The 21,415-nt window shown below is 36.9% G+C and overlaps 1 protein-coding gene across 2 annotated transcripts in view; it reads left to right on the top strand.

Moving 5' to 3' along the window:
- PNPLA2 (patatin like phospholipase domain containing 2) overlaps window positions 1-21,415 on the top strand; it is a 71,439-nt gene that overhangs the window by 43,101 nt on the left and 6,923 nt on the right. For both annotated transcript variants that reach the window (XM_053720209.1, XM_053720210.1), the window contains exons 5-9: window positions 1,643-1,852; window positions 4,471-4,531; window positions 10,067-10,237; window positions 10,738-10,870; window positions 16,151-16,273. In XM_053720209.1, the coding sequence (XP_053576184.1) occupies window positions 1,643-1,852; window positions 4,471-4,531; window positions 10,067-10,237; window positions 10,738-10,870; window positions 16,151-16,273 (698 nt within the window). The remainder of the gene's footprint in view (window positions 1-1,642; window positions 1,853-4,470; window positions 4,532-10,066; window positions 10,238-10,737; window positions 10,871-16,150; window positions 16,274-21,415) is intronic.

Here is a 21,415-nt window from a genome sequence, read left to right as displayed (position 1 = left end):
TTTCTCCTTCATACCCAGAGCCACGTATAGCAAGAGAAACATCCCTCAAGCTAAAATCTGCCTTTCTAGAATTCTTTACCTCTCAGTACTGATGAGATCTCTAAGATAATCTCTTCATAGCAGAGAGCTTTAGATCACAGGGCCCTTTGTATTAACATATGTTTCATTAATGGGATATTAAACAGTGTTTCTTTAATAAAAACAAATATGTTCAATGAAAGTAAACATAAAAAAAAGATTATTTAAAAAAACAGCAAACAACTTACTTGTTTATTTGCAAAATTAGCATTTGGAAATTCTCAGTGTAGCTCCTGCCATCAGGGTTATAAGAAAGCTAATATCTTGGCAACTTAGTATACATTGTGACTGATCTGAGCATGAGCGAATCTAACTCCCTGTTTTCTACTCTATTCACTTTATAGTAAAGCAGCTCATGTTGCTCTAGAAGTTTTATGGCATTAGGCTAGATAAACCTTCCTGCAGAGGCCACAGCCTCCTTATAGGGCTGTGACATGAAGCAATGGACACTGCACAAATGTATTGTAAAATAATAATAATAAATAAATAAATAAAAGGTAAAATCCACTTAAATCCACTCTGGTGCTAACGACGGCCGACAGCCATCGCTAGCACTCTCCCACCTTGAGGGAGAACTGGGGGCTCCCACCCGCTCCTACCCTGACGATCGTGCCTGCATAGTGATAGGCATCGCCGGGGCTTCACGTTATGCGCATTGACGTCACACGCAATGACGTGATGACGTCACCGTGCAACTTTATTTATACTTAAAGGGACACTGTACCCAAATTTTTTCTTTCATAATTCAGATTGAGCATTACATTTTAAGCAACTTTCTAATTTATTCCTTTTATCAAATTTTCTTCATTCTCTTGGTATCTTTATTTGAAATGCAAAAATGTAAGTTTAGATGCCGGCCCATTTTTGGTGAACAACCTGGGTTGTCCTTGCTGATTGGTGGATAAATTCATTCACCAATAAAAAAGTGCTGTCCAGAGTACTAAACCCAAAACAAGCTTAGATGTCTTCTTTTTCAAATAAAGATAGCAAGAGAACAAAGAAAAATTGATAATAGGATTAAATTAGAAAGTTGCTTAAAATTGCATGATCTTTCTGAATTACAAAAGAATTTTTTTGTTACAGTGTCCCTTTAATAATGTTAAGAATAGGACCAGGGGACATGCTGCTTAGAAGCCTGTATCTCAGGCATCTAAGCAGCTACAGACCCCCAAGACCCACCGTTGGAAAGGTAATCGCCTAACCTTTCCAACAGGGTAAAACTTGGGGATCTGAATTAAAAAAAAAAAAAAAAAGTTTCAAAAAAATAAAAATAAAAAAATAAAAATTAAAAAAGCTTAGCATCCAGATGGGAAAGTGCTTAGCATTCAAAGGGTTAAATATATGTCACTCCTTAGTGCTTTTTTATTACAACAATGAAACAGACTACAGTATTTAACATCCCTTTAAATATTATATGTAAAGTTTGGGTTTTGTAGAGACAGCCACCATTGTTGTACAGTGCAGTATGTTTATATGTTTAAATAAAAAGATATAGCACATTCTAAGCTTCACTGGTAGATGTTGCCTCTTGAGATTAACAGGCCTTCTCTTCTTCCCTTTACAGAGGTATGTGGACGGGGGTATTTCTGATAATCTGCCCCAGTATGAGTTGAAAAACACCATCACAGTGTCCCCCTTTTCAGGGGAGAGTGACATTTGTCCAAGAGATGGCTGCACCAACATCCACGAGCTCAGAGTAACCAACACCAGCATCCAGTTCAACCTCAGTAACCTGTACCGACTGTCAAAAGCCCTATTTCCCCCAGAGCCTCAGGTGAGAGTTCCTTACCTATCTCATATGCATCATCTGATTTCTTGCCAATATTTAATTAGTTAGTCCTGTCACAGTGTTATCTATATGGCACACATGAACTAACACCCTCTAGCTGTGAAAACTGTAAAATGCATTCATATAAGAGGCGGCCTTCAAGAGCTTAGACATTTGCATATGAGCCTACCTAGGTTTAGCTTTCAACTAAGAATACCAAAAGAACAAAGCAAATTTGATGCTAAAAATAAATTGGAAAGTTGTTGAAAATTGCATGTACTATCAGAATCATGAACGTTTAATTTTGACTAGACTGTCCCTTTAAGGGATTTAATAAAGCTTAAGATGAAAGAATTTTTATTTTTTATTACAAAATGAGCAATGCCAGAATAAATGGTAGTAGGTTCAGGAATAATTTGCATACAATTTTCAATAGCTTTCCAATTTACTTCAATTATCACATTTACTTCATTCTCTTGGTATCTTTTTTGAAGGAGCAGCAATGCATTGGAAGCTAGGTGAACACATCTGGTGAGCCAATGACAAAATACATTATATATGTGCAGGCACCAAAAAGCAGCTAGCTCCCATTGATGCATTGCTGCTTCTGAGCCTACCTAAGTATGCTTTTCAACATAGGATCACAAGAGAACAAAGCAGATTTAAATTATAGAAGTAGATTGGAAAGTTGTTTAAAATTGCATGATCTATACGCATCATGAAATAAAACAAAAAATGACTTTACTGTCTCTTTAAAGAAAGGGTGGTTGGTACAAAAAATTGACTTCCAATACAGGTAAGGGCAGATACTGTAAGGGGGTTGAAAAATGCCCAGAATGTGCATAAGATTATCCTAAGGATTAATTAAAGGGAGAGAGACCTGTGACCTAGGTTTTCAACACCACCTATTTGATTTTGCAGCATTTAGTGGTTACAGAATTTGCTTTTTGGCCTCTATAGGGAGTGTGGGACAATATACAATTTGTACACAAATAGGGAGTGTGGGACAATATACAATTTGTACACAAATAGGGAGTGTGGGACAATATACAATTTGTACACAAATAGGGAGTGTGGGACAATATACAATTTGTACACAAAAGCAACAGATGTTATTGGCCTTTTGGTTCTTATCTACGTTACAATGTGATGTTTCTGCGTATACGGTTATTTTATAAAGCACCTTGAGAGGCCATACTTATATTACAGTATTTCTGGTACGATCTTATACAGTTAGATAGAACCATTGAGATTGGGCTTCTTTATATAATTTAGGGACTCAAAAGTAGCTCGTAATTTAAAGGGATATGAAACCCAAAATGTTTCTTTCATGATTCAAAGAGAGCACAGAGTTTTAAACAACTTTCCAATTGACATCAATTTTGCTTCATTCTCTTAGTATCTTTTATTGAAGGAGCAGCACTGCACTACTGGGAGCTAGCTGAGCATATTGGTTGGCCGATAAGAGGTATATATGTGCAGCCACCAATCCCAGCTCCTAGGTATGCTTTTCAATAAGGGTTACCAAGAGAACTAAGAAAATTAGATAATAGAAGAAAATTACAAAGTTGTTTAAAATTGTATGTTGCATCTAAATCATAAAAAATATTGGGGTTTCATATCCCTTTACTTTGAATTTTAAAAATTGCAATCGGTGTATTATTGATTTTGTCTCTATTTTTGCTTGAGAATTTCTTCATAGGTAGTGCAGGTATCAGAGATGTCCCTTTAAAGGGACACAGAACAGAGGGAAGCAGCTGTGAATATGTAATTATATTCAAAGCTGGTGCAGGAACCAACTTTCAAATGGTGATTGGTTTACTGGGTGTGTCTGCTTAGGACTAGTAGTTCTCTGTGGCTCCTAAATACGACTTTAACTATGTGCTTAAAGGGACACTGAACCCAAATTTTTTTCTTTCGTAATTCAGATAGAGCATTACATTTTAAGCAACTTTCTAATTTACTCCTATTATCAATGTTTCTTCGTTCTCTTGCTATCTTTATATGAAAAAGAAGGCATCTAAGCTTTTTTCTTGGTCCAGAACTCTGGACAGCAGTTTTTGATTGGTGGATGAATTTATCCACCAATAAGCAAGGACAACCTAGGTTGTAAACCAAAAATGGGCCGGCATCTAAACTTACATTCTTGCATTTCAAATAAAGATACCAAGAGAATAAAGAACATTTGATAATAGGAGTAAATTAGAAAGTTGCTTAAAATGTCATGCTCTATCTGAATCATGAAAGAAAAAATGTGGGTTCAGTGTCCCTTTAAACACATGGATTTACAGGATCAGTATTGCTAAAATTAAAAGCTACAAAATATGTGATCATGTTAATTTTTTGCACTGTAATGTTCCTTTAAAGATTATAGTGTAGGATTTTATTCATTTCTTATTTTTGTATTTGAAAATATGTAACAATGTTGTATTATTTCCAAAAATAAGAAACCAGTACCTAATTGTATGGCTCACAGAATATTCTGATATAAATATAGCATAGTAGTATATAGGATTCTGATTGGCCAAGTGGGCGTGTTGTTTTTATGTGACAAGGACGTAGTGCTTTAATGTATAAAAAAAAAGATAACTTTAAATATACAATAACTTTTTTTTTTGCCTCAGGTGCTGAAGGACATGTGTAAGCAGGGATACAAGGATGCTTTACACTTCTTAAAACGGAATGGTAATTATATTTTTGTTTCATTTTATCAAAATGCAGCCACAGATTGTGATAATTTTTATATAAAAGATATATATATATATATATATATATATATATATATATATATATATATATATATATATATATATATACAAAATCTGGTCATATAAGTATACACTCATAATAATAATATATCTGCACATTTACATAACCTGCTGTGAACAATGTTTATGTATTCCTGTATATTATAGTCTTAGTATAGGGCAAGCAACATTGCTTTAAATAACATTTTGTAATATATAAATTTGATATAGTACTATACTATACATAATATTAGTAAAAGAAACAGAAACAATTATTGCTTTGTATTCATCCATGTTAAATGGCTAATATAGTAAAAAAATTATTTGCTCAAATTTGTTACTGCATGTAATCTTAAGTCTAACTACCCTGCATGTCTGTGTTTAACCCCCACATAAAGTTGCAGGGTCACTGCGGGGGGTTAAGCTTACTCTAACAAATTAGATCAAGGACTTTTTTTTTTTTTTTACTATAATGATTTATATCTTGGTTTTGAATATGACTTTGATCATTGCATATTGTAGGGAATAATTGATTGCTAACTGTGTATTACATGATTAGAGAGACAAAAACAATGCAAATGCATTACTGCATCACTTCCACTTAGGGTTGCCGCCTCGGCCATGTTTTCCTGGACACTTATGAGTTACACATGCTGCAGGGTAAGCAGGGAGGAACATGGATAGTGCCCCTGGACAGCACATGAATAATGCCCCTGGTCAGCACTATTCATGTTCCTCCCTGCACACTGCAGCATGTGTAACTCATAAGTGCCCATGAACACATGGCCGAGGTGACAACCTTACTTCCACAGCAGGATAAAAAGGACTGGGTCATGTCACTAACCACCAAGATATGCTCTTGTCTTGCAGCAATAGGGGTAAGATTCACTACACACTTTAGTGGTGTGTTTTTTTTAGCTAAACATGAAACAGCTGTCACTAAACTATGTTTCTTCACTAAGAGTAATACATTAAGCCTTTGTATAACATCCAAATCCCTTTAAGGAAATTACAAGATATTTTTACTATGACCTCATATATAGATTTAGCCTAAGGCTTCTTGTCCGTTCACTGATGTTCTCTCTCCCGCCTCTCTCCCCACTTTTTTGTCTCTACTCAGATAGAGCAGCAATTTTAAACAACTTTACAATTTTACAAAATGTGCACAGTCTTTATATATTTACAGTTTTTGTCACCAGCTCCTACTGAGCATGTGCAAGAATTCACAGAATAAACATATATGCATTTGTGATTGGCTGATGGCTGTCACATGATATGTGTGGGGGGTGGAAATAGACATAACTTTCATAACTTTCATAACTTTGAAATTTGTCCACAAAAAAAATCTACTAGTCAATTGAAGTTCAGACTAAGTGCTAGAGCATTGTCTTGTTATTATGCATTTGTTGTTTATGCAAATCTACTCTATTTACTGGTCCTTTAACTCTCCCCTCCTTGATATCTCTCTTTTACAACTTCTCTCTCTTTCTCCTGTCTCACTATTATGGCATCTGAATCATATTTCAGAGTAGCCCTAATGTTTCCAGTGTATTGTAAAAAAAATAATAATAAACAAACACACACCCCCCTATTTAACCCTTTCCTGCCGGGGTTAAAGTGTCTACATCAGAACAACTGTTCCTATGTAGACAAATTGAAATCACGCGATCGTGCACACGATCGCAAGATTTAAATTATTGGATCAGTCTGGGGGCGTCCCTATAACCCTAGGAACGCCCTCCAGACCGCGATCAAATCCAGGAAGCGCAGTAGGCTTCAGGCCAGCCGTTGGCTATGACGTTCTATTCCGTCATAACGGCTCTAAAGCCCAGTGTAGTTATGACGGAATAGAACGGCATAACGGCGTTAAAAGGTTAATATGACTTTTATATTGTTTTTAAATTATTTATTTTAATCATTAGGGTTAATATTGGTACAGTAAATGTTCCAAATAATAATAGTTACCCCCTCACATCCTACACCTTAAAGACATGGAATGAATATAAAGTATATGGTGTGTACAGAACATGACTTGGGAACACCACCCAGACCAAACTAATCAAACACAGAATGCTTCCATGTTGTATCCTATATATAGAAAATAATAAAAAGAGATATCTGTTTAAAATGTAGATAATTTGTTTGAATATTTATTGATGCAACATACAAACTTAAAAGAAACATAATGATGCAATTATAAAACGCTGTGAATGCTTTTATTATTGCACAAAAGGGTTATTTTCTGATCCTGTTGGTAAACTTATCAAGACACCACTAAAGTCTAAATGAATTTTCATGAATTAGACATTTGAAATTTTTAGCAGGATTAGAATGTACCCCTATATGTTTAACATCTGCAAAGGGTTAAAGTCTGCTCAAGAACTGCTATACTTTTGTGGGGTAAACATATAATTACACAGAAGCATTTGTGCAATAATACAATCACAGCATTTTATTATTCTTCTATGTCCAGTTTATAAAACTGACATGGTTTTAAGTAATTTATATATAATGAAGAATATTACGTTATCTTGAAGCTCCACAACTTTATCTAAATAGACGTGGCAGGTCATGTTATTAGAAACTTTGAGGCACTATTCTGTTGATAACACTATAGCTAAGCATTCTGCTGATCACACTGTAGATATGCATTCTGTTGATCACACTATATATAAGCATTCTGTTGATCACACTATATATAAGCATTCTGCTGATCACACTGTAGATATGCATTCTGTTTATCGCACTATATATAAGCATTCTGTTGATCACACTATATATAAGCATTCTGTTGATCACACTGTAGATAAGCATTCTGTTTATCGCACTATATTAAGCATTCTGTTGATCACACTGTAGATAAACATTTAGTTGATCACACTGTAGATAAGCATTTAGTTGATCACACTGTAGATAAGCATTTTATTGATCACACTATAGATAAGCATTCTGTTGATCACATTGTAGATAAGCATTCTGTTTATCGCACTATATTAAGCATTCTGTTGATCACACTGTAGATAAACATTTAGTTGATTACACTGTAGATAAGCATTTTATTGATCACACTATAGATAAGCATTCTGTTGATCGCACTATATTTAAGCATTCTGTTGATCGCACTATATTTAAGCATTCTGTTGATCACACTATATTTAAGCATTCTGTTGATCACACTGTAGATAAACATTTAGTTGATCGCACTGTAGATAAGCATTTTATTGATCACACTATAGATAAGCATTCTGTTGATCACACTATATATAAGCATTCTGTCCCTTTAATATATTGGAAAATGCTTCTATTCAAACTAAAATGCCCCCTTGCACAATTCAATTTTGTTTATTATGTCCCTTTATGTTATTCATCTCTTTCTTTTACCCATTTCTTTGGTGTAATTGGGTTTGCAAATCAGTGCACATTATGATAAGGCTTTTAAATTTGTTTCAATACTGATGGAAAATACAGTTCATGGTTGTGCATCACTATTCCGTTTATTAGTGTTTGATGCCCCCTAGTGGTAATAATACCATATAGTTTTTTTTTTTTTGTTTTGTTTTTTTTTTTAGTTTTCAAATGCTTTATTAAGAATTTTCCAAGGTATACATAGATAGAACAGAGGGAAAACATTCAAATTAACATCTTTGGTTACAAGAAAAGATAAAGATAAAGCTTAGTTACAATCACATGTTTATGTTTGCAGTAGTTATTTACGTGCTAATAGAGCTCGAGATCAGTAATTATAGGTGGATTAGATTTGGAGCACCAATCTGCCGATGCCTGAATGTAGGGGTTGGTTAGGAGCAAAATGGCCCTGGCGCCCTCTTTTCTGTTGTAGGCTGACACTGCTGTATGTGTGTATTGCATGAGATGAGCCTATATGAGTCGGGGGTGTAGGTCTCGTTGTGTAAATCCGGTCTTAAGAAATGTGTAGGAGGGGTAGGGAGGGGGGAGTGGGTTTCTATAGGCTGTTCACATATTCTTCCCATAAGAGGGTTATATTTTGGTGTTCTTCTATTCGTTTGGTGCAGATGTAATGGTATTTCTCCAGTTGGAGATAGTGGGTGACTTTGGTTTTCCATACTGCTAGGGGTGGTAAATCTGTTTTTTTCCAGTTGAGTGGGATGAGCCTTTTTGCAGAGTTTATCATAACAGTGAGGAGTGCTTGTTTTAATTTGCAGGGGACTTTAGGAAATTTGTTGAAAAGAACATATAGTTTTTTTTATTAGTTTTTTTTCTATATATTTTTTAAACTAATCATGTGCAGAACTTTTTTAGGACTTGAAACCCAATACCCCAGAACATTAATTAAGGAACCCTTAAATGCCCTTGTCCAAAATCACCATCACTCCATGGTGAAAATAACTAAATTGGAAAGTTGTTAAAAACTGTGTGTTCTATCTGAATTATTAAAGGGACACTCAAGTCAAAATTAAACTTGATTAAGATAGAGCATGCAGTATTAAACACCTTTCCAATTTACTTCCATTAAGAAAACGTGCACAGTCTTTTTATATTTACACTTGTTGAGTCACCAGCTCCTACTGAGCATGTGCAAGAATTCACAGAATAAGCGTATATGCATGTGTGATTGGCTGATGGCTGTCACATGATACAAGGGAGTGGAAATAGACATAACTGATATTTGACAGAAAAAAAAATCTACTACTCATTTGAAGTTCAGACTAAGTGCTATTGCATTGTCTTGTTATCATGCATTTGTTGATTATGCAAATCTACTGTAATTGCTGGTCCTTTAAAAATGCCAAAGCTGGGAGCAGATTACTAGAGAAAAAGAGATAACCATAAAATAAAACTACAATTGTTGCACATTAACTCTTTCCAGTCTGAAAGTGAGGGGTTATTGTTAAAAGGAAATTGCAGACATCTTACAGCATCTAACACATTACTTTTTATTTTGCCTGATAGAAATGCAGAGTTGAAGTGTTTTGCATTTAAATTGAATTTAATACAGAAGCACTCGTTCTCTACTCCCTGCTAATGCTCACTCTACTGAAGCTCATTGGCTGATCCTAAACACCAATTACTTCACATTTTTTTAGGCAAAAAAATAATAATTAAATGCTGATCTTTCATAGAAATTACAGAACATTTTGACTACTTTTGTTATCCATTGCTTATTTGCTATGGAATTATATATATTTTTGTCATACACAGTGTATAAAATAGTCCAGTACAAAGCATCATATAAGAAAAGAAACTAGTTTTGAGAAGAACCATTTTACCCTTTATTTATTTTTGCATGTAGAGATTGCGCTTACAATATTCTGCATGCAATGTAATGTTTTGTTAATATTTAAAGGGACAGTAAACACAACGTTTATTTCAAGTTCTACAAAATACAGTTAGTTAGTTGATGTAAAAAAAAAAGTGTTTATCTACTGTCCCTTTAATGTATTAGGTAAGGTCTCTATGCTCTGAATATATATTAAGTTGTTCCATTGGTTCCCAGGACTCCTAAACAGACCACAACCTATGAAGCCTTTGGCTCTACCTGCGCCTGAAAATCCAGCCAATCAGGATGAAGAGAACATTGAACGCGAGGGTCCATCTGCACAGAGCGCTGCGTTAGAAACAGCTGAGGAACATATATTTGAACATCTGCCGCAAAGACTAAACCAAGGTAAATCATTATAGAACACACTTTATTTTATGGTGACATGTTGCAGTTATTAAAGGGACACTGAACCCAAATTTTTTCTTTCATGATTCAGATAGAGCATGACATGTGAAGCAACTTTCTAATTTACTGCTATTATCAATTTTTCTTTGTTCTCTTGCTAGCTTTATTTTAAAAGCAGGAATGTAAATCTTAGCAGCCAGCCCATTTTTGATTCAGCACTATGGATAGCGCTTGTTTATTGGAGGCTTACCTTTACCCACCAATAAGCAAGCATAACCCAGGTTCTCAACCAAAAATGGGCTTGCTCCTATGCATCACATTCCTGCTTTTAAAATAAAGATAGCAAGAGAACAAAGAAAAATTGATAATAGGAGTAAATTAGAAAGTTGCTTAAAATGTCATGCTCAGTAAAAAAATTGGGTTCAGTGTCCCTTTAAATTATTTCTGTGGATTTCCTTTACTAGCGTGAAATGTTTACCCGCTGTTCCTTTTTCCCCCAGCTCTCCTAGAGGCCTGTATTGAAAAGCGTAGTATGTACATGTCAATATCTAACATGCTGCCTGTGCGCCTAGCGTCTGTGATGATGCTCCCATACACTCTGCCCGTAGAGTCTGCGGTGTCCTTTACTGTCAGGTAAGGTTCTTACCACAGGGAGGTGAATATACCCTGGCACTGTTTATTGGGTGATGTCACAGGTTGTATTACTGGACTGTTTAAAGGGACATGAAAACCAATGCTTCCGACAGAGAATTCAATTTTAAAAAAGTTTCCAATTTACCTCTATTATCAAATGTGCGCTGTTCTCACGTTATTCTTTGTTGAAGAGATATCTAGATAGGTAGCGTGCACTTGCTTGAAGCACTACATTACAGGAAATAGTGCTGCCATCTAGTGCTCTTTTTAATGTATAACATTATTGCAAAACTGCTGCCATAGGTGCACATGCCTAAACTTACCTTACTAATTTTCAACAAAGGATAACAAGAAAACAAAAAAATTGATAATAGAAGTAAATTTGAAAGTTGTTTAAAATTGTATGTTCTATTTGAACCATTAAATAAAAATTTGATTGTAGAATTTTACAAGATACTTCTTCAGAATGTACAGTTCTTTCTTGGTTATGCTAAGCGTTACAGACTTCTCAGACACAGTGTTCAAACACAATTACACTGAAAACCTTTATCCTGTGTCTAGAAGATTGGCATTTAAATAAGATTTTTCTATAGAAAACAAGGAACAGGTATGGAAAGCGATACATAGTCTTCCCTATAGGGTGGAACCGTCCACAGGAGAGAACATTTCTGCAGTGTATCAGTCCGTAAGGACAGTCAAAAACCAAAATATCAGGAAATCCTCTTCTGCACAAAGGATTTTTTCAGCTAACCCCAAACTTACGTTTTGACCAACATAGGCCTCATCAGTGGAGGTGCAGCTATAGTCCTCTAAGGCAGTGTTTCTCAACCACAGTCTTCAAGTACCTCCAACAGGACAGGTTTTCATTATAGCTGAACCAGTGCACAGGTAAAATAATCAGCTGATGGGTGAGAGCAGGTTAGTAACCATGGTTACTGATCAGCTGATTTACTTCACCTGTGTACTAGTTCAGCTATAGTGAAAATCTGGCCTCTTTCATTGTTTTCTGGTTTGTCCTACATATGGGCACAAGCAGCACCTTTATTACATTACCGCAGATTACAGCCAGTGGAGCCCCCTGTAGCGGGACTGATCTGTTCCTGCACAAAAGCAGCTTTACTAGTGTTTGTCTGCAGAAAAAGACTGTCTCAAAGCCCTGTGTCTACACCACGTTAAATATGTTTAAAGGGATATGAAAACCATTTTTTTTCTGTCTTTCCTTTCTAAATGTAGCCACCAATGAGCAAGCTCTACCCAGGGTGGTGAACCAAAAATGAGCCAGCTCTTAAAGGGACACTCAAAAAAATAAACTTTCGATTATTCAGATAGAGCATGCAATTTTAAATAACTTTCCAATTTACTTCCATTAAAAAGAAGTACACAGTCTTTTAATATTTAAACTTTTTGAGTCACCAGCTCCTACTGAGCATGTGCAAGAATTCACAGCATAAGCGTATATGCATTTGTGATTGGCTGATGGCTGTCACATGGTACGTGTATGCATTTGTTATTGGCTGATGGCTGTCACATGGTACAGTGGGAGTATAAATAGACAGAACTTTTAAAATTGTTAGAAAAAAAAATCTACTATTCATTTGAAGTTCAGACTAAGTGCTATTGCATTGTCTTGTTATCTTGCATTTGTTGATTATGCAATTATACTGTGTTGACTGGTCCTTTAAGCTTACATTCCTGCTTTTAAAAACAAAAGATACCAAGAGAACAAGGAAAACTTAATAACAGGAGTAAATGAGAACGTTGCTTTAAATCGCATGCTCTATCTGAATCCTAAAAGAAAAAAATGTGGGTTTCATATCCCTTTAACTACATGTGCTTGTACTTGTATACATGCTGTACACTGATTTAAAGGGTTGTTATAGTCATTTGTTATAAATGCAGAATATCAGCAATGAATCTGCATACATAATTAATATTTTAAAAGCAAAATCATTTAAAACTAACATTAGAACAGCTTGCTTTGGTTTGCACACCGTGGACACAACCCTTGAAAAACCTACTGAGTGTGTTTATCTTCTATGCTGTGTCCAGTCAGAGACAGATATAAATGTGCTGGTCAAATAATCATTTTGTAGCAAGTTATGGGGTCATGGTGCATTTTAAATTTAATATCCCTTTAAGACATACTTTTAATATGATTGTGATCACAGTGTAAGATAAGTGATCAATAAACATAATCACAATAAACATTTCCTAGTGACTTGTTTAAGTGACCAGGGAATCAACAGCCAATAAGTCTCTACTTAAATTCATTTAGTTTTATACAGACTATAATCACTACATTTTCCATTTATTTATTGCTATTTAATGCCCTCTTGTGGACGGGATATTATGCACTTTTTATTAAAGGCACAATGTGCTGTGGTTTTTCTTCCCTTTAATGTTTTCCCAATGATCCATTTTATCTGCTGAAGTGTAATAAATTAGATTTACATTTGAAATAGCTGATTTTGCCCACTAAAACTGACACATATAATGGTCATTTAAATACTGCAGTATAGTCTATAAAAAATCTATGTAAAGAAGAGGCCACAGCAGAAATCAGAGAGAGTGCAGCTCATTTAAAAAAATGTTAGTACAGCAATACGTGTTAAAGAAAAGCTATGTAAACAATGATGTTCTATTCTTGCAACTTCAGCACATTTCATTGGGTTGTGGTTTCAATTAGCAAAACTAGCTACATCATATACAACATAAAGGAACAATTTCCTTTACATTTTAAAATCTGCAACTTGTATAAGAAGTCACTGGAAAAACATTAAAGTGATGGTAAATTTGCTATATAATTAAAGAAGATCTTGACTCCATATTTTTTGAATTGCTGTTATATTCATAAAATGTTATTGTAAATGCACAAATTCTTGTTATTGCTTAAAGGGACAGTATACACCTATTTTCATATAACTGCATGTAATAAACACTACTATAAAGAAAAATATGCACAGATAGTGAACTAAAAATCCAGTATAAAACCTTTTAAAAACTTACTTAGAACTCCCAGTTTAACACTCTTGATGAGGTTAGTCTGGAACACCCAGTGAAGGAGTTGGGAAAACAAGAACAGCAGACACTCTCCTCCCCCGCACCCCTCCCCTGCATATGAAAAGACCCATTATACAAACAGAAGCAATCTGAAGTCTGTAGACCTCAGTATACATCTAAAACTTTGGGGCTTGGTTAGGAGTCTGAAAATCAGCACAATTTTATTAAAAAAAAAAAAAAGCAAAACTACATATTGTTGCAAAATCACTCCCAGATGGGCTATATCAATAATTCATCTACAAAACATTTATGCAAAGAAAAATATAGTGTACAATGTCTAACATCTAGAAGTTTTATTATCTCCCCCCCCCCCTTCAGTTGCCCTTTACAAAACTTTTTTTTTTTCTTTCTCCGAGAGACCAGACGCATGAGTATCTCTGCAATGCCATGTTTTTTGTGGGGTTTTTTGCAAGACATATGGCTAGAAGGTTGATTGGCTAAGACTTTGGAACATCCCCTTGAGAAAAAAAGCAGTTTTGTAAAGGGCAGCCGGGGGGGGGGGGGCTTTAATAAAACTTCTAGTAAATCAACAACAGGAATTTGCGCATCTACAATACCATTTTATGAATGAAACTGATATTAAAAGAAATACAGAGATTTAGTATCTTATATCCAGGGTTCGACAAATCTGTTAAAAATTTAGGAGCCAAAAAGAATATTAAGGAGCCAGACCCACTATTAGGAGTCAAACAGTGGCATTTGAATATATATATAGTGAGAAAACCCACAAAGTTAGGTGCCAGGGGTAAAATTCTAGGAGACAGTGACTCCCTGGCTCCTGGGTTTGTCGAGCCCTGTTGTTTCAATACATAGAAAGTTTACCATCACTTTAACGGGAAACCAATTTTACAGTACACTGTCCCTTTAAGGTGTTTCCATATAATCACAGTACCTATTTTGAGGGACAGTAAAGTCAAAAATAAACTTTTATGATTCAGATAGAACATGCAATTTTAAATAACTTTCCAATTTTACTTTTATTACTAAATTTGCTTTTTTCTCTTGTTATGCTTTGTTAAAGAGTAAACCTAATAAGCTCATATGTGCTAAGGAGTGTGCACGTCTTTAGCAGCATCATTTGCAACATTGTATAACTCTGCGATAAACAATGCTGCCAGATGGCTAAGGACACATGTACGTTCCTGAGCGCACATAGGATTAATCTTTAACAAAGGATATCAAGAGAACTAAGCAAAATTGATCATAGAAGTGAATTTGAAAGTTGCACACTCATTCTGAATCAGTTTAAAGGGACTTACAATTCTAATTTCTTGTATCAAATTTGTTTTGTTCTCTTGGTATTCTTTGTTGGAGTGTTGCAGCAGTGCTTGTAGCAATGTTATACATTGTTGCAGACACTGCTGCCACAATTAAGTTTACTCTTCAACAAAACAATACCAAGAGAACAAAAGCAAATTTGAAGTAAATTGGAATGTTTTTAAAATGGCATGCTATATCCATATTATGAAAGTTCAATTTTGACTTTACAATCCCTTTAAACATGTGTGATGATTTTATTTATGTGATATTGTTTTTATTGTTATAAATGCTAGAATATCATTTTAATATTGGTAGTGTAAACATGTTTATTGATGCTGTGTAGTGTATCTTGTGGTTAACCAGTGCAGGAACTGTCCACAGCAGGGGAGATAAGATAATCCAGGATTGTGAAACAATGTAATGCTTTTAAAACATGAATTTTTGTTTGAGACTTTTGTTATACCATTCATAATATAAAAATAAAAGAAGAATTTGCTCAAGGTTAGTTCAAAGTAACTCACACAAACAGATATGTGCTAAGCTAAATTTCCACTGGGAAAAATAATTATTAGTATTGATGTCTTCTTGTGGAAAACACAAAAGATTGTCATTAGTCACGTTCTGAGCTTTGCAAACCACAAAAGGTTCCTTAAAGTGTGTAAGTAATATCAATGTCAGTATAAGGACACGCTAAAGGGAGGGTGTAACAATAAATAAACGCACAAAAGAGAACACCCAAAACAAGCACTAAAGGTTAACTATAAACTAATTAAAATATAACATTTATTGCAGCATAATAAAAAAAAAATCTGAAAAATAAATATGCTGAAATAACTCACAAAATGTGAAATAATATTGGATTTTATTTGTGGATAAAGATAGTTTCTGAAAATGAGAAAATATTTCTATTGTAAAAAAAAATATATATTTTAATTTTATTTTATACTTTCTGTTTTCCAGACTTCTTGAGTGGCTTCCGGATGTTCCTGAAGATATCCGATGGATAAAGGAACAGACAAGGAAAGTGTGTCATTATGTCCTTAGGAAGGCCAAAAAGAAGCTGGGAAGTCACATATCTGCTAGGTATGTACAGTATATACAGCACATGTAACATGTAAATACATTATTGCAAACACTGGCCTAGTTTAATTGAAGTAAAATATAATTTTGCTCATTCTTTTTATATACACACTTTCTGATGCACCAGTTAGTTACTACCGAGCATGTGCACAGGTTAACAGTGTGTACTAGTCTGTGATTGGCTTAAGACTGTCACATGATACTGGGGGCCGGCAAATAAGGAAAAATAAATTTGCCAGAATGTTTCCAAATGCATTACAGTGTTGTTGTTTTTTAAATGTATGTTCCTGTGCCGAATAAACCATTTTTCTCTTGTTAAGTGTATCCAGTCCACGGATCATCCATTACTTATGGGATATTCTCCTTCCCAACAGGAAGTTGCAAGAGGATCACCCACAGCAGAGCTGCTATATAGCTCCTCCCCTCACTGTCCTATCCAGTCATTCTCTTGCAACTCTCAACTAAGATGGAGGTCGTAAGAAGACTGTGGTGTTTTATACTTAGTTTATTTCTTCAATCAAAAGTTTGTTATTTTTAAATGGTACCGGAGTGTACTGTTTATCTCAGGCAGTATTTGGAAGAAGAATCTGCCTGCGTTTTCTATGATCTTAGCAGAAGTAACTAAGATCCTTTGCTGTTCTCACATATTCTGAGGAGTGAGGTAACTTTAGAGGGGGAATAGCGTGCAGGTTTACCTGCAATAAGGTATGTGCAGTTAAAATATTTTTCTAGGGATGGAATTTGCTAGAAAATGCTGCTGATACTGAAGTAATGTAAGTAAAGCCTTAAATGCAGTGATAGCGACTGGTATCAGGCTTATTAATAGAGATACATACTCTTATAAAAGTGTATTTTAAAACGTTTGCTGGCATGTTTAATCGTTTTTTATATATGTTTGGTGATAAAACTTATTGGGGCCTAGTTTTTTCCACATGGCTGGCTTGAATTTTGCCTAGAAACAGTTCCTGGAGGCTTTCCACTGTTGTAATATGAGTGGGAGGGGCCTTTTTTAGTGCTTTTCTGTGCAGATAAAAATACTGACAGAGGCTTTAAAGTCGTGTTTGAGGATGGTAACAATCACAGTAGACTGTGACTGTGTTTAAAAAACGTTTTTGTCATTTATTATTCTGTTTTTGTTATTAGGGGGTTAATCATCCATTTGCAAGTGGGTGCAATGCTCTGCTGACTTGTTACATACACTGTAAAAATTTCGTTAGTGTAACTGCCTTTTTTCACTGTTATTTCAAATTTGGACAAAATTTGTGTTTCTTAAAGGCGCAGTAACGTTTTTTATATTGCTTGTTTTCCAAGCTTGCTAGTCTCATTGCTGTTTAAACATGTCTGATACAGAGGAACGTACTTGTTCATTATGTTTGAAAGCCATGGTGGAGCCCCATAGAAGAATGTGTACTAAATGTTTTGATTTCAGCTTAAACAGTAAAGATCAGTCTTTATCTATAAAAGAATTATCACCAGAGGGTTCTGTCGAGGGGGAAGTTATGCCGACTAACTCTCCCCACGTGTCAGACCCTTCGCCTCCCGCTCAGGGGACGCACGCTAATATGGCGCAAATTACATCAGGGACGCCCATAGCGATTACCTTGCAGGACATGGCTGCAATCATGAATAATACCCTGTCAGAGGTATTATCTAGATTGCCTGAATTAAGAGGCAAGCGCGATAGCTCTGGGGTTAGGAGAGATACAGAGCGCGCAAATGCTGTAAGAGCCATGTCTGATACTGCGTCACAGTATGCAGAACATGAGGACGGAGAGCTTCATTCTGTGGGTGACATCTCTGACTCGGGGAAACCTGATTCAGAGATTTCTAATTTTAAATTTAAGCTTGAGAACCTCTGTGTATTGCTTGGGGAGGTATTAGCTGCTCTGAATGACTGTAACACAGTTGCAATTCCAGAGAAATTGTGTAGGCTGGATAGATACTAAGCGGTGTCGGTGTGTACTGACGTTTTTCCTATACCTAAAAGGCTTACAGAAATTATTAGCAAGGAGTGGGATAGACCCGGTGTGCCCTTTTCCCCACCTCCTATATTTAGAAAAATGTTTCCAATAGACGCCACTACACGGGACTTATGGCAGACGGTCCCTAAGGTGGAGGGAGCAGTTTCTACTTTAGCAAAGCGTACCACTATCCCGGTTGAGGACAGTTGTGCTTTTTCAGATCCAATGGATAAAAAATTAGAGGGTTACCTTTAAGAAAATGTTTATTCAACAAGGTTTTATTTTGCAGCCCCTTGCATGCATTGCGCCTGTCACTGCTGCGGCGGCATTCTGGTTTGAGGCCCTGGAAGAGGCCATCCATACAGCTCCATTGGAGGAAATTATTGACAAGCTTAGAACGCTTAAGCTAGCTAACTCATTTGTTTCTGATGCCATTGTTCATTTGACTAAACTAACGGCTAAGAATTCCGGATTCGCCATCCAGGCCCGTAGGGCGCTATGGCTTAAATCCTGGTCAGCTGACGTGACTTCAAAGTCTAAGTTACTCAACATTCCTTTCAAGGGGCAGACCTTATTCGGGCCTGGCTTGAAGGAAATTATTGCTGACATTACTGGAGGCAAGGGTCATACCCTTCCTCAGGACAGGGCCAAATCAAAGGCCAAACAGTCTAATTTTCGTGCCTTTCGAAATTTCAAGGCAGGAGCAGCATCAACTTCCTCCGCTTCAAAACAAGAGGGAACTGTTGCTCATTCCAGACAGGCCTGGAAACCTAACCAGTCCTGCAACAAGGGCAAGCAGGCCAGAAAACCTGCTGCTGCCCCCAAGACAGCATGAAGGAACGGCCCCCTATCCGGAAACGGATCTAGTGGGGGGCAGACTTTCTCTCTTCGCCCAGGCGTGGGCAAGAGATTTTCAGGATCCCTGGGCGTTGGAGATCATATCTCAGGGATATCTTCTGGACTTCAAAGCTTCTCCTCCACAAGGGAGATTTCATCTTTCAAGGTTATCAGCAAACCAGATAAAGAAAGGCATTCCTAAGCTGTGTGCAAGACCTCCTAGTAATGGGAGTGATCCATCCAGTTCAAAATGGAAACTATTCGGACCATCCTACCCATGATCCAAGAGGGTCAGTACATGACCACAGTGGACTTAAAGGATGCCTACCTTCACATACCGATTCACAAAGATCATCATCGGTTCCTAAGGTTTGCCTTTCTAGACAGGCATTACCAATTTGTAGCTCTTCCCTTCGGGTTGGCCACAGCCCCGAGAATCTTTACAAAGGTTCTGGGCTCACTTCTGGCGGTTCTAAGACCGCGAGGCATAGCGGTGTCTCCGTATCTAGACGACATCCTGATACAGGCGTCAAGCTTTCAAATTGCCAAGTCTCATACAGAGATAGTTCTGGCATTTCTGAGGTCGCATGGGTGGAAAGTGAACGTGGAAAAGAGTTCTCTATCCCCACTTATAGATTCTGTAGAGATGAAAATTTACCTGACGGAGTCCAGGTTATCAAAACTTCTAAATGCTTGCTGTGTCCTTCATTCCATTCCACGTCCGTCAGTGGCTCAGTGCATGGAAGTAATCGGCTTAATGGTAGTGGCAATGGACATAGTGCCATTTGCGCGCCTGCATCTCAGACCGCTGCAATTATGCATGCTAAGTCAGTGGAATGGGGATTACTCAGATTTGTCCCGTCTACTAAATCTGGATCAAGAGACCAGAGATTTCTCTTCTCTGGTGGCTATCTCGGGTCCATCTGTCCATGGGTATGACCTTTCGCAGGCCAGATTGGACGATTGTAACAACAGATGCCAGCCTTCTAGGTTGGGGCGCAGTCTGGAACTCCCTGAAGGCTCAGGGATCATGGACTCAGGAGGAGAAACTCCTCCCAATAAATATTCTGGAGTTAAGAGCAATATTCAATGCTCTTCTAGCTTGGCCTCAGTTAGCAACCCTGAGGTTCATCAGATTTCAGTCGGACAACACCACGACTGTGGCTTACATCAACCATCAAGGGGGAACCAGGAGTTCCCTAGCGATGTTAGAAGTCTCAAAGATAATTTGCTGGGCAGAGTTTCACTCTTGCTATCTGTCAGCGATCCACATCCCAGGCGTAGAGAACTGGGAGGCGGATTTTCTAAGTCGTCAGACTTTTCATCCGGGGGAGTGGGAACTCCATCCGGAGGTGTTTGCTCAACTTATCCATCGTTGGGGCAAACCAGAACTGGATCTCATGACGTCTCGCCAGAACGCCAAGCTTCCTTGTTACGGATCCAGGTCCAGGGACCCGGGAGCGACACTGATAGATGCTCTAGCAGCTCCTTGGTTCTTCAACCTGGCTTATGTATTTCCACCGTTTCCTCTGCTCCCTTGACTGATTGCCAAAATCAAGCAGGAGAGAGCATCTGTGATTCTGAAAGCGCCTGCGTGGCCACGCAGGACGTGGTATGCAGACCTAGTGGACATGTCATCCTTTCCACCATGGACTCTGCCTCTGAGGCAGGACCTTCTAATACAAGGTCCTTTCAATCATCCAAATCTAATTTCTCTGAGACTGACTGCATGGAGATTGAACTCTTGATCCTATCAAGGCGTGGCTTCTCCGAGTCAGTCATTGATACCTTAATACAGGCACGAAAGCCTGTCACCAGGAAAATCTACCATAAGATATGGCGTAAATATCTTTATTGGTGTGAATCCAAGAATTACTCATGGAGTAAGGTTAGGATTCCTAGGATATTGTCCTTTATCCAAGAGGGTTTGGACAATGGATTATCAGCTAGTTCTTTAAAAGGACAGATTTATGCTCTGTCTATTCTTTTGCACAAGCGTCTGGCAGAGGTTCCAGACGTCCAGGCTTTTTGTCAGGCTTTGGTTAGAATTAAGCCTGTGTTTAAAACTGTTGCTCCCCCGTGGAGCTTAAACTTGGTTCTTAAAGTTCTTCAAGGAGTTCCGTTTGAACCCCTTCATTCCATTGATATTAAACTTTTATCTTGGAAAGTTCTGTTTTTGATGGCTATTTCCTCAGCTCGAAGAGTCTCTGAGCTATCTGCCTTACAATGTGATTCTCCTTATCTGATTTTTCATGCAGATAAGGTAGTTCTGCGTACCAAACCTGGGTTTTTACCTAAGGTGGTTTCTAACAAGAATATCAATCAAGAGATTGTTGTCCCATCATTG

The sequence above is a fragment of the Bombina bombina genome, chromosome 7 (assembly GCF_027579735.1).
Source record: "Bombina bombina isolate aBomBom1 chromosome 7, aBomBom1.pri, whole genome shotgun sequence".
NCBI classification, from domain to species: Eukaryota; Metazoa; Chordata; class Amphibia; order Anura; family Bombinatoridae; genus Bombina; species Bombina bombina.
The sequence above is the reverse complement of the archived record's forward strand: the minus strand, read 5'-3'. Positions and strand labels throughout refer to the sequence as shown.